This window comes from Orbilia oligospora, assembly GCF_000225545.1.
Source record: "Orbilia oligospora ATCC 24927 unplaced genomic scaffold scaffold00097, whole genome shotgun sequence".
Classification (NCBI taxonomy): Eukaryota; Fungi; Ascomycota; class Orbiliomycetes; order Orbiliales; family Orbiliaceae; genus Orbilia; species Orbilia oligospora.
In genome coordinates, this window is record NW_011645654.1 from 1,705,678 (window position 1) to 1,719,229 (window position 13,552).

The following is a 13,552-nucleotide window of genomic DNA, read 5'->3' on the forward strand; positions in this document are numbered from 1 at the left end:
TAATATATCCTACGGTGGGTAGAAAACTGGGGTGCATAGCTCCATTCTCGAGTTTTGTTACGTCTACAACGAGCAGAAAGTCGCAGCAAAATAAGGTAGTGGGGTTCGATCCAGCTTAAGGTTCTGTAAATCGGAGTTCTAGGTCTCTCCTATTCTAAGTAATCGACTCGAGCCCGCATGTCTGCCAGCTAGTAATGCAGTTCCTGAGCAATACAGGGAAATGTAAGAAAGTGAGTACATAGGTACTTAGGTACATATAGTCCATCCTAGACTGCACATATGTACACTCAACGATTTAAGCTTTCCTTGTCTACCAAGAGGCGAGAAAGCGAGCTCGCGAAGGGGGTGAGCACATGTCATTCAATCCTATTCCAAAAGAAGGGGCGGGAAGGTCAAGAGAAAAGAGAAGGAATGAAGGAATGAAAGGAAAGAAAAAACAATCCGGAGAGCTCGGAAGGTAACTAGCTCGGGTGCAATCCGGATAGAAGATGCGAGAGTCAAAAGTCAAATGTGCGTCGACGATACCCTCCTCTTCCCAGCCAATCGGGACGTCTGGTTCACAGAGGAATGGATTCAAAAGATGCCACGAGCGCAACGAAGGTCGTGACAGTTTAGGGCTCAGATCCGAAATTTAGAGCTTCTTGCAAGGCCAGTACTTACGCTAGCTGTAGCCTGCTCAAGAAATGTGACAGCATCAAACCAAAAAAATAAAAAAATAAAAAAAAATCCCACGGGTCATGGTGTATTAGAGGTATTTGGTTGTCATCTGCTTCAGGTCTAGAGTGGGTACCTTATGCAATGATGCAAGTACTAAGAGGGAGGATTGGGGCTGTGCAACAACCTTGCCATGTTGAACATGAATGATTTCCTTTCAGCTCTCGAAAAAAAGGAAATAGAAGCGCCCTTCTCCACCAAAAGGAAACCTCAGACCGATCATGGTTTTGGATCCGATTCACCAGGGAATGAACGAAGATAGGAGGATCAATTAGGTTTCAATCTCGGAAGGAATGCCGAAGCCAACTTTATAGATTTTATGTAAACAGAAATCAAGCTATCGAACATAAGTATAGTCGTTAGAAAAGATGAAACACTAAAAACCAGGGAGCTCAAATAAAGCGACTGCAACAGGTTCAATCCAGCTGACTAAATGAGAAGGCAGGGCGGCCTTCCAAGGCCGTCATGGCAGGTGTCTGATGCACATGCGACATTCGTTGGGCCAAGACGAGGAAAACGAGGGTTGTACAAACATTCAGCGAATAGGCACCACCAACGAGGTAATCTCCAGGATCAGAATAAAGCTCAAAAACTCCAATCATCAATAAAGAATATCTTTGTATGGGAAAATAGGAAGCTGATTTACAGATAAACATGCTAGAGGCGGTAAATGACAGTAGACGGTTAAGAATGCGGGGCGGAGATCAAAAGCAGTAGGAAGAGGCAAAACAGCGACACCGAAGGCACTCCCCGGTTAAATGTGTTTCACACAGAGAATACATGGTCAAAAAAATTTTGAAGAAAAAATAAATAAATAAATTTGGGGAGAGCAACAAGATCGTACGTGGACGAATATCATCAGTAGGGCGCCGCGATGTATGCAAAGTGGAGAATGGATCATTGACCTTAGCTCCCTCGGCTACTTCATGCCGAAGAGCTAGCTGGAGAGGTACCCCGTGACACGGGAAATTCGTAAATAAAGCAAAAAAGATATAGTCGCTAAAGATTTCAAGGAATGTCATGAATGATTTAGATTATGTTCGCAATGGTCATCCTAGAAGTGGCGCTGCTCTGGCCCGTCGGTGTAGCGCTGGTGCTAGGTCCGGAAGAGGAATTTGGGGTCTTCGTGTGGTGCACAATCGTAGAACCGAGGCTTTGAAGGTCTCGAGCCGCCTGTTCGTGCTGTTCTCTTGCCTCCTGGTCAGACTTCAATTGTTGGATGATTTGCTCGACCTGGCTCCAACCACCCCAGTCGTCAAGGTCGGTTTCATCATCTATTTGCATTTGGGCAGAAGATGGTCGTGGATTCTCCCGCTCCCTTTCCTTCTCCATGGGGGAATTCAAAGCCAAACCAGTCTCACTGCCAGCCCACACCCATGAAGACTCCGCACTTCCCTGGGCATCGGCTGAGACGAGAGCCAATAAACCTTCATCTCTTTCAACGCTCTCTCGGCCACCCTGATAGATTTTCTCCGCAAGCATCTTCAAAAAACCATATATGTACCTCCCAGTTCTTTGGTTGATTATTCGCGCATCCCCTATGGCCGAACAAGCATTGACACATACTAGTGCATCGTTGTACTGAGCTCTGAAGCACAGGAAAAGAATACAGCGCCAAATATGGAGACAGATGTGAGTCGTAGCCGCAGCCGCCAGGCTGTGAGACCATGCGTGCGAATGAGGTTGCATAGATCGTGATAAAAATCGGACTGTGTCCTTTGCAATATCTACGCAAGCTGAAACTGCCGCGGAACGAACATCTGCCGCCTGAATCGGGGAAAGATTATGTCGATGAAGTACAAGTCGGGCTGTCTGCAAATACGTAATAGGTGATAGCGACCGAGCGTCCAACGGTTGCGAACTTTGAAGCTGACAATGGGATGGAAAGGTATTGAGACATGCGTTAAAGTGATTGTCGAATGCTGCTAGGGTTTGTGGTGACAATGTCGATGATTGCAATGTTTTCAACAAAGCTGGGACTAATCGGACGACATGGATGATTGTGAGGAGGTAATTGGCTGGCTCCGGTGCTCCATTTGGTACCATAAACCCTTCGTCATAAATAAAATGGTCGTCGACCGGACATGGCAAACCAACATCACAATCGGCATCCAATATCATCAAGGGTCTCCCCATCTCAACAGATAGAAGCCTGGGTAGCGCATCTGTTAGTTCTCCCTAATCTCGAGTTTTCCGGCCTTCTGAACATACCTATCCCAAACATAAACACCCCACCAGACCCTTCGCCTCATTTCGCCTTCTATCACTGGCCACGGCCCCGTTTCTCTATGCAACCCAATATCCTGCGCAATTCGGACGGTTGATCCAAGCCATGTCCAAGCAGCGCTCTTGCAGTTGATTTCCGTGAGGTAAACAGCCATAAGCAAGGCTGCCCGAACATGATCGATCGAAAACTCATCATTGAAAAGATCCGTCAACTGCCGAGATATCATACTGAAACTCTTGCCACGGTCCGGGTACATTGCCAGGATATTAGCATCGGCGGTAAATAGAAGACCACAAGACAATACAGCAAAAAATGTTGACAACCAAGAAGGCGAAACTTTTGACAAATCCCCATGTTGATAAAGCGCTTCGCATGCGGATGCAAATGTCGGCCAGTGCAGTATTGGGACCACATTGTGAACTGTGGCGTTGAATTGAGTCAAGAGATGGTCAGCCACGGGCCTCGGGGGCAGCTCCGGCATTGGTGGGTCAAACTGCTTCTGCTGTCCATTGATTCGATATGGTGGTGGTGGTCGATATACACCGCGACAATAGTCTCTTAGGTGAGACCGGATGCTAGCTAGGTTAGGATTTGGTGGTGGTGGCGTTCTTTTTGGCGGTTCAGCCCCAAGCTCTGGAATATTTAGATTTATCTCAGAAGCGGACTCTGCTGAGTTATTCCTTGAGGCTGTCTTCAGATATTGAATCTGAGCCTTCGCTTGAGCCAATTGCTTCTCAAGATCCTGCACTTGCCTTATAAATGTTGTTTTGTTAGCGCGTATTTCCCAAAGGCGAGGTGGTTCGGCAGCTTACTTTATAGAAGACATCCTTCTATTTGTTTCTTTTGTAAATTGGCATTTCACGCTCCGTGAAGAACATTCTGAGCAGCTAGTAGTATCGGTAGCATCACACTAGTCGAGATAAGGTAAGCATCTCCATTAAATATGCGAATTTTTAAAAGGCGGTAGTTTCTACCTTTACTTTACGTTCCCTACATGCATCACAGGAAGGGTCCTTCCTCCTCTGACGGTAGGCGCGCTTTGGCCCAAATGTTGCAGGGTGCGAATACGAGAGATTAGGGCTCTCTCGATGGGTCACGGGTGAGGCCGAATTCGAATGTATTGAGCCGCCATACCCAGCGGAGGTGGAAGTGTTATTGACGGGAGCGACATTCGAATGATGGCCAGAACTAGATCCCGATAGGTGACTCCTAGGAGAACCGGAGTCAAAAGAATGCATGCTGGAGTGAGACCCCGACGTGGAATGGGATATAGCGGGAGGAGGTAGAGTTGGCGGCGCTAGACTGTTCACAAACTGACTAGGGACTTCCCGCATGGTGACCATTGGGCTCTTAGTTGGAGACTGATCCAGCCCTGAAAAACACTAATGACCTTTCTAACCCTACTCCTGTTTCTTATGGTTTTTAACGTTGTCGTTGTCGCCGACTCTTGGACCAGTCGAACACGGGTTCAGTAAAATTGTCGAAGTCGAAATTGAAATCAAGGTAAAATGTCGTCTCTTTCCTTTTCTCTTTCTCTTTCTCCGTCTCTCTCTCTCTTCAAGTGCCGGGACACACAACACAACGTGATCTGACTAGCAAGGGATTTTAACAAAGACTCCCTTGAATTTCCCGTTTGCTAGGCCATTCATCGAGATGCGTAAGCGAACCGGTCCGCTGGCAAAATGAAAATGAACCTGGCGAGGTCGATTTTACGATCTCCAGCCTCTACACAGGAAGGCTGAAAATGATACCTGCCAGAGAAGAAGAAAAAAAGGATTCAATCACGGATGTTGTTTGTGGCGATCCAGTTTCCCGACGACAGATATATGTAGAAAAGCTTAGTCTTCTTGTTGCGGAAACTCCAGTATTACGCTAAGGTCAAACGAATTGACTATGCAAAGTGGTGTGACCTTATGTCCAAAAGTTGTCGGAATGCTTCAAGATATTGGTATCCCGTGGGAGGATACTTTGGAGATTTCGGGGTGGGTGAATATGCGATGTTGGCTCGAGGTGAAGAGGGGCCAATGCGATGATAATAGTTGTTAGGGATGTTCGGTGGGGAGTTTTGCTATGTGACGTCGAGGTGAAGATGCAGAGTAGGTGTTTCTCATCTCTGTCGTCATCCACAATAAGGAAGTGGCCTCTGATACCGTCGCTACTGGCGATAAAAGGGAATCTAGCAGGCTGCAGGCGGTTCTATATTAAAATCGAAAGAGAAAGTCGTGGGCTCGATGGGATTTTTTGCGGTCGTTCGGATCAGTACGTATGAAGTATGAAGTCTGGGGAGAAGTCTTGCGGGCAGGCAGTCAGGCAGGTAGGCAGGCAGGCAGGTAGGCAGGCAGGTAGGCAGGCAGGTGGGTGGGAAAAGAAGTTGTTCTGGCGCAAGTGCGGTTGTGCGGTAAATGGAGTTGGGGGAAGAATGGCCGTCGGCCGGGTTAAAAGGGCAGGGCAGGGCTGGCCTCTTCTGAGTTTCTGGCGTCGTTTCGCAAACACTGCACCATCAAAGCATGTATGTCTGCATGTAAGTTACCTACCTACCTCCCACCTACTGACTTACTTACTTTGTCTGACCTTTCGTCCTTAGTTGCTTCTCACTATACTTTCACCCTGCTGGTGTGGAGGCTAACGAATCTGTTTTCCTTGCTTGTTACATACGGCTCGGTTGGGAAAAGAAATTACGGAAAAGAAAAAGGAACGGAGGGAGCTAGGTACTAGGCAATTTGATAGCCCAGGTGGATATAGTGCAGTGCCGTGCATACATACCTAATACTTACTTACTGACTTTTCCTTACATACAGGGCCGACAAGCCAAAAGGTACTTACATACCTATATTGCAGACTCGGTGAGATGGGACGAGTAAAAATCTCCACCAAGATGAGAAAAGCAATTAATTACCCGGCACCAGAGAGCTACAGTACTGGTATGCTATGTTGCAAATTTACAGAGTAGTTAATGGACAGGACAAGACGGGCAAACATGGAGGTGATATCGACGATGTCAGTATTTAATGCATGTATGTATGAAGCATGTAGGTAGATGTGCAGATTATCGACTCGAAAGACGCCCCGACCGAGGATATCCTTGAGGCTAATAAAATCAGGGTATGAAGTAGGTAAGTATCATACGCAGTAAATCTTCTAGAAGAGACTTGCTTATGTATGCAAGTATATACATGTGCTGTACCTCCGTACCTCTGTACCTCTGTCCCTCTGTCCCTCAAGTAAGCTAACTACTTCAAGTAGATAAATTATATCGAGGGAATTGAATCAAAATCGAAGTCCCGAGTCTCATTCCTAAGAAGATTCGATTATGCACCTATCCCCAATCCGCGGAAACGGACACCTTATGATGTATGATAAGGGTATGTAGAATCCGATCCTCACAATCGAATCAAACCGGTTGGTGGTCCGGGGAAGACTAAGGCGAGGTCAAGGCGCCCAGATAAAAGATGGGGTTCCAACCGAGCTTGTTTCTGGAACTGGCAATCCGTGCAGCGCTGGGCGTGGGAAGGCTGTGTCGGATTTCTGAACACTTAATAAGATTACTCGAAAATCGAGGACTCTTGTGACGCCCACCAGTCAACGTTCTAGGGGAAGGCGAGGGAAAAAAAAAAAAAAAGGTTCGGGTCCATGGGATAATCTTGAAATTTCCCTAAAACCCACTTGTTGCAATTTTGACATTCTGAACTAGACCGACTATTACAACCTAGATTCAAAATCCAATCTGGATCTTTCTGTCCCAACCAGCCGTCGTTTTACATCAGTTCATTTTCGAAAGGAGTTCTGCACTATCTCCAGTGCGAAGAAACGCTAAGTCTGCTGCGGTTGGCTGAACTCGTATGCTTCCACGTACCCTGGAGCCGTATCATCCGTGATTTTCTGACATTCCAATCTCGAGCTCATCAAGCAGAAACAGGCGGCGCTTTGTGGTGCATGATGAACATCTTTCCAAGAAACGACGGTTTGATAGCCTCGACTCGGAAAGTGCCAGGTGTGGGTACCGACATGCACTACATGCAGAATTCCATGTCGACATGTCAGGGAAGACACGCGCGAATGGCTCTTGAAGTAACGAGTGATACTTACTAATTGACACACCAAGATAATAAAGCGGCGAAAAATGAGAACAGCTTCACACTGTAAACACTTGCAAGGGTCGCTCTTGGGGCACGAAAGTGTACAGGGCTGAAAACCCCAAACCATTTCGAAATTTCAATATCTTGAGACCTTCCAATATATTGCGGATATGTAACTCCAGCGCAGCCAAATTAAAAATGCGAGTAATTCGGCCGCTACAAGGAGAGGCTTAATTACCAACATTTGTTCGCCTCTTACCTCCTCTGCGCTTCAAATTGGCCCGCTTTTTTGCAATTTTACAACTTCCGAAATCAAAGACTCCATGAAAAATTTAACCTGGGTATCCAGGCGTTGAGGCGATGCTTCGAACTATGGGAGCACAGACCCACAGAGCTTCCTCTTCCGTCAACGAAATTCAAGTCGAGACCGTTAAGGCCCATATGTCAAACCGAATTTCGGTCTACCCCAATCTCTACATCCCAACTAAAGATTATGGCGTCCATGGTCCTCCGAGCTGCTCAGTCAAGACCTTGAAATTTTACATAATTAATTTGTCCAGATCCCTAAAGAACTCCACCGAACATACTGTGTATGCAATATAACGGCCTCAAGAAGCATACCAAGTACTGAACTGTGCGTATAACACAAGGTTTTTTTTTTCTTTCCATTTTACCACGTTTAATCCCAAACACTCTGACTAAAAACGATGTCTGAGCTCAATAGTTAGCTATAACTGGATGGTTGAGGAGCAAAGCATGTGGAGCTCAAGGTCGACGGCAAAAGATCACGCGGAACGTGGATGCGGCCGCGGAGTAAACGAGGAATGCGAAGATCATAGTTGTAATGGATGTGACGGGCGAATGAGGGGCGTGAAATCTGCAAGGTCAGACACTTTAGTTTTTAAGCCACGGCTGCTTCCGAAGTACCTATCACGATCCGTTTCATGAAACAAATTCATTACAGAGCGTGGGTAATAAGTCAATAATCGTCCGTACCCGCAAGTGCAGTGAATCTACCATGTTCGCAGATCAGATATATACCACTATCTATATAGTGGTGTCATAAAAAAAAGAGAGAGAGAGGAAGAGAGCTTTTGATCGATCTTAAGAGAATCGCTTAATTGCTCCCTCCTGAGGCGATCGCTGCCCCCACATCGACCTTGGAACTGGGACCAAACGGTAATGGCGTTATGTAGATACTTTCTGCTATGCTTGCTCACATAACCCTGCGAGGGCCCGGCGGAGACGGCAAAAACCCCAGCGAATCGACCTTGCTTTCTGCCGGATAAGCATTTCAATCTTGACTCTATTTGTTTCGGCCAATGATTCCGACATCAAAGATTGATCTCTAGATTTATACTGCTTTATTTACCAAAGTTGCCGAATAATATACAAACCCTTGCTATTTCCTTTTACAATTGCATCATTGTTGTTAAGGCCTGCTCGAGTCTTCGTTTTCAGCAGTTTGGATCGCAATACTAAGGTTCACAATTTCACAAACACGAGGTTGCCCCCTTCCTCATCTGCGCTTCCGTTAACCGTAGAGAGAATGTGACCCCTCAGTTAGCCAGATTGTCCGATAATCAGTTACTTCAGAGGTCCGTCCGTCCCACCAAGAGCGCTTCCCTGGGGCGCAGCACTTAGGCCTGGCAGCCCACTTAGCTTTTTCCGGCGCCGGCCGAACCACAGAACTACAAAAAAACCGCCCACTCCGCGCGCGCTGCATCCCGGAACCCACCCGCAAGGTCGACACATCTTCGGTTGCTCTATCCGATGGGGCTTGCAAGTTTGCGTTGATTTTCCCCCAAACTCTTCGATCCCATTAGCAGACTAGAAAAGAAAAAAAGCCTCTTGTTTTTCGTATCAGCAATTCTCGTCGGCATAAAGTGTCTTCAGGCTTCTTCCGTGCACCCGAGTTATGTCTAGATCGAGATAACTTGGTGGAGAATTGATTCAAAATTACTCGTTCTCGGAACAAAGGCTGCATGTCTTCAAAGTAAGGAGTGCGGCCTAGGTCATGTAAGAACATATGTAAGTACTTACGTATGTACAGGTACGTATGTTCTTTGTGACCATCGATACAACAGCCCTCGGAAAGGGTTAGGTACGCACTGCATCCACTCGCCATACCGCTCAGTATAAGTTCCCACAACCCATCTAAATTTCAGTCAGAATATTAAAATGTAATCTCATTGGAATTTGGCCTAGGAGCCGAACTATCCAGCGTGTGACATCGATGCAGCTGGGGACATGTAAATAGGTAAGAATGTGGGTGTGGATCTTTCGATCTCAGTCTTCTGCAACCTGCTTCAAAGCACCCTGCATGCATATTCAAAGCGGCTCGTAACATAACTTACCTTCATGACACCCCTCAAGGGAAAAGGTCCGAATTGTCACCATCATAGCGCACTATGTAAGCAAACACACTTGAAAGGAGACATGTGCTCTTAATATTTCCCCGCATTGTTCCGAACCAGTGTACCTTGTACCACATTGCAAAATCCAACGTTCCGTTGCGCAGCATCGCATGATACCAACACTGCGCCGATGATCAGGAGGACAGGGTTCGGAGAGTTGTGTTTATTTAACCCTTCAAATGGCGGGGTCGTTAACTTTCCCTATGCTTATCCATTAAATCGTACCCGAGCTTATGCCTTGTAATCTATGTTGAGAGATAAACTGATCAGATCCTCCAACGGTCCGAGGCCCCGGATATTTCGCTGCTCTCAGAACAACAGCAACTTTCGAGAAACTGGTTGCTCAACACGAATCGCTAGAAAGCCGGAAAATCACCACGGCACAAACAGCTTCAGAGGTTACAAATTTGCAAATTTAGAACGGAAGAAAAGTGTAATACGATAATTCCCACCAAATATTTAAAGTCACGGCCCGTCAGTATCGTGTATATTAAACCTGATCTAAATCTCTTGATGTGGCAATATTAACTGGGCGTTGTCGTCCAGATCTGGACACCACTCGGGATGTTATCGGCTAAACTTGTCCCCACTGATTCTTCTGATATTCCACATTGATATCGTCGATGTTTACTAGCACCATTCACTTGTTCTGTTAATTTTCCTCGTCTTGATACTGAAGAGGCTGTATCACTTTTGACTTTCCTCATCCGTCTCTAGAATATTCTAGTGCAGTGTGGCGGTCATCGGGTTTATGGGTCCGGAAGGACAGGATAGAATAGCCGGCTCTGCTACTCCCATCCGGTTGGGGTATGCTCCGAAAAAGTAATGTAAATAGAAATTCCGCTCCTCTTTGAAGGATTTGCTACGGGGACTCAAGCGTATGGCCGGTGATGTCAGGATCCAGGGCTCTTATCCTTGAGAACTTACAAGTCAACGGTCCGGAACTATCCCTTTTTTTACTGATTACTTGTTCCGTGAATATATTGAAACTATAACAATCTCCTCGTCCCAACTACTCGGAGAGCTTATATGTTCCTTATGTAATATAATATCTATATTTATTTATAACTTCTCGGCTCTAGATTTCGGAATTCTATGTAAGGCTATAATAACACCGCTTGAAACTGCTCTATAACGAATCCTAGGAATAGATGATCATGAAACATGGATGTATTTCATTCACAGCTGGTTATCCAACGGACTCACCTCCCGACGAGGCATACAACCTGGTAATACCTTAGTATAATACACATTTGTCTTGTTCATCACCTATTATAACTTACTCGCAACTCCAAATTCGAGATATAGCCTAGGAACATAAAGCCCATCGGTGCATCACTCCGAAGCTAGCTTCAAAGCAAATATCGATGCCACGGCAGTTATCATACCGCTTCTAGTAGAAACTTGAGACATTATGCAAACTTCTGCCCTGCAGACCCCTGGTTTATCTTTATCCAAAGTTTGGTCCTCTGATCGATGCGTATCGATGTCAATTACATGTCCCGCCTTGGCTTAGTTTTATGTGCTTAAAGAGCCAATAGAAGGGACTCCTCTAGCTCCGAAAACTCGTATTCGAATGTAAATAATATCATGCGAACCCCCCTGTAACGGTAAAGAACTTTCGAAAACGCCTTCCATCGGCGGGAATACGCCAGTTTTGAGAAGAAGAAAAAGCAGCCGGGGTTGCTGCACAGCTGCGGGGTATATATAGCTTAGGGTCCGTGGACCTAGGCTGCTCCCTAGATTAGTTGGAATTTGAAACCCGGTAGCTCTATACGGCTCTCGGAATCCATTTGGATGGTGGAGAAATCATTTGCCCTCAATTCTGATTCGATGGGTAAAATAAATGTTCATCTAGGCGCGGCTTTGTCTCGTACCCAGACCTAGAAGGCGGCCCTTGTACAGACAATTGTCTTAAGCTAGTATGCTCGACATGGATTATGGAAGATTCGCAAATTCATGTATGCATATACGCACCTATAATCACACTCCTTAAGTTCATATTAGCATGATTGAACTCGGCGGATGTAAGGTAGTCAGGGCTACCCCATCGTCAACTCCGAACGTGCATAAATTTAAAGCCACAAATCTGGCTACGACGTTGCGTTTTAGAATCGCCGCCTTTTCTTTCCGATGTCTATTCCAAGAATATCCCACACGGATAGAATGTACCTTGTACGGGAGGACACCACGGTCCTAGGAGAGCGGAATTTCAAAGAGATTTTGCCGATGGGTATCGGGGTCTTGCGATATCGCGATGGTCTGTGACATGCATTGTAATGTCGCCCATCTGCATATATATGTATATAGCCAAATTTATGAGGTAAGCCGAATCGATCACGATGACTAGTCCGATCACAGCACCCTTTGCGAGTCTAAATACTTTAAAACAAGGCTAATCTAGTCCGTATATTGGAATGCTTTGAATGGCCACCTTTGTGACTGTATTCTTGTATCAGTTTAGTGGCCCGCAGCCTGTGGGCTTTCTTAAGCTTTAGGTGTAACGTTGATACCATTCAGTGCTGTTAACAGATTCACATGCAGAAATTACCACAGAATCTTGTGATGCATATCATATCAGATCGAATTCGGATCCTAGTAGTTACATTAGAATATATGTTATATCTACTCATCATTCAGGTCGATGTCACGATATCAAAAAGCTTACAGTAGATCTAGTCTAGTTGTTTAACAGTAGATCTAGCTGTAGTGCTATAATGCCCGAAGCATCGTACGCGGTACACTAAAGAAGATCCCTTGATAGTCTGCAATCGTAAATTTGCTCCATCATTGTTTTGACCTTTACAGATAATAGCTACGGGTATATATATATATATCCACACCTGTTATAGACATTCTATAGCTATACCTTCTATCGATCCTGGACTAATGCATAAATTACGCATATGTGGGTTATTCTACAATATAGACTAGCCGTAGCGGCGCTGCCGGGCCGTCACTAGGTAGTTTCTAGAAACTCGGGTAATCATCAGCCTCCATGGGCCCATATGGGATATTCGAGTTTAGAAGACGAGAAGAAGAAACCCTTTCAGTTTCAGCAATCCTATACAACCTCGGAATGTGATTGTGAACTAATGCTGGATGGCAAGATATTGAATAGCTTCCGGACGTGAGCCTTATATCCGATATGTATGTTCAATAATACTTACCAATATTAACGTTTACGGAAAATATAAATATAATATACGTACCGAAAGAGTCGACCCTGCAATGTGTTATCCCAGGCAAGGGTAAACCTAACCCTGAGGTTTAGTTTGGTTCCAAGATGGGTCCATATACCATATACGGGATCTCAGGAGTCGTGAGATGTTCATATGGGCTTTGAGGAAGCTTCCAAGCTCGGGGTTTAGATAACTAACTCGCCGATCTGGCAGGAAAAACGGATGAAACTAGACAAATACGTCTGGGATCTGTGTCCAGTCCATCAAATACATCCATTGAAGACATCGATGCATCGAAGGATGGCAATTATAGCTATTTGCATGTGTGAGCGGTCCTGGTCTCGTTCCCAGACGTCACAAAAGCGGTCCCTGGGAACGAGGCCAAGCGGTCCTAACTTCAGCTTGGAAAGCTACCCTAATCGTCACTATTCTACTTCTATTCGTGGACCCAAGCTCCGAACATAGGCCTAACCCACAGTTGAGGAGTCTGGCGACGAGACAAGCCTAACAAACATTTTGTTATGTTCCTGGACAAAGCAAACTACCATCACCACCTTCAATGTAGCGGCCGTGGTGTTATACATCATCGAATCTTTACCACCATGATCTGACAACTAGTATATAGCATATTATTTCACCTTTAGATGAAGGCAGAACGAAAGTTTAAGCTACAAATTGTCTCGAATGTTTCCTTGTCTAGGAAATATAGGATACCCTACCTAAATATTTCGTAAAGTTATAAACAAAACGAAAGAATAAAACAGGCTGTATTATTTAGTCTAATTGCTTTTTGTTATATAAAAAGGGAATGAAAAGGAGAATATAACCCCCGGAAAGGCGTGTTTCCATACGAGCTGCTCTGGTTTCCAGACAGATAATTCGCTCCGTGCCTCGTTAATCTACTAGGTTCTAGTGCAGCACTATAGCTATAAGCTT

At 45.4% G+C, this 13,552-nt stretch overlaps 1 protein-coding gene across 1 annotated transcript; it reads right to left on the reverse strand.

Annotated features, from left to right (window-relative positions):
* Nucleotides 1-1,743: 1,743 nt before the first annotated feature.
* AOL_s00097g503 (uncharacterized protein) lies at nucleotides 1,744-4,275 on the reverse strand (the record flags this gene model as incomplete). Its single annotated transcript, XM_011126336.1, has 4 exons — nucleotides 1,744-2,866; nucleotides 2,926-3,693; nucleotides 3,754-3,851; nucleotides 3,916-4,275. 4 exons carry the CDS (start codon nucleotides 4,273-4,275, stop codon nucleotides 1,744-1,746), a joined length of 2,349 nt encoding a protein of 782 aa, XP_011124638.1.
* Between the last annotated feature and the right edge of the window lie 9,277 nt (nucleotides 4,276-13,552).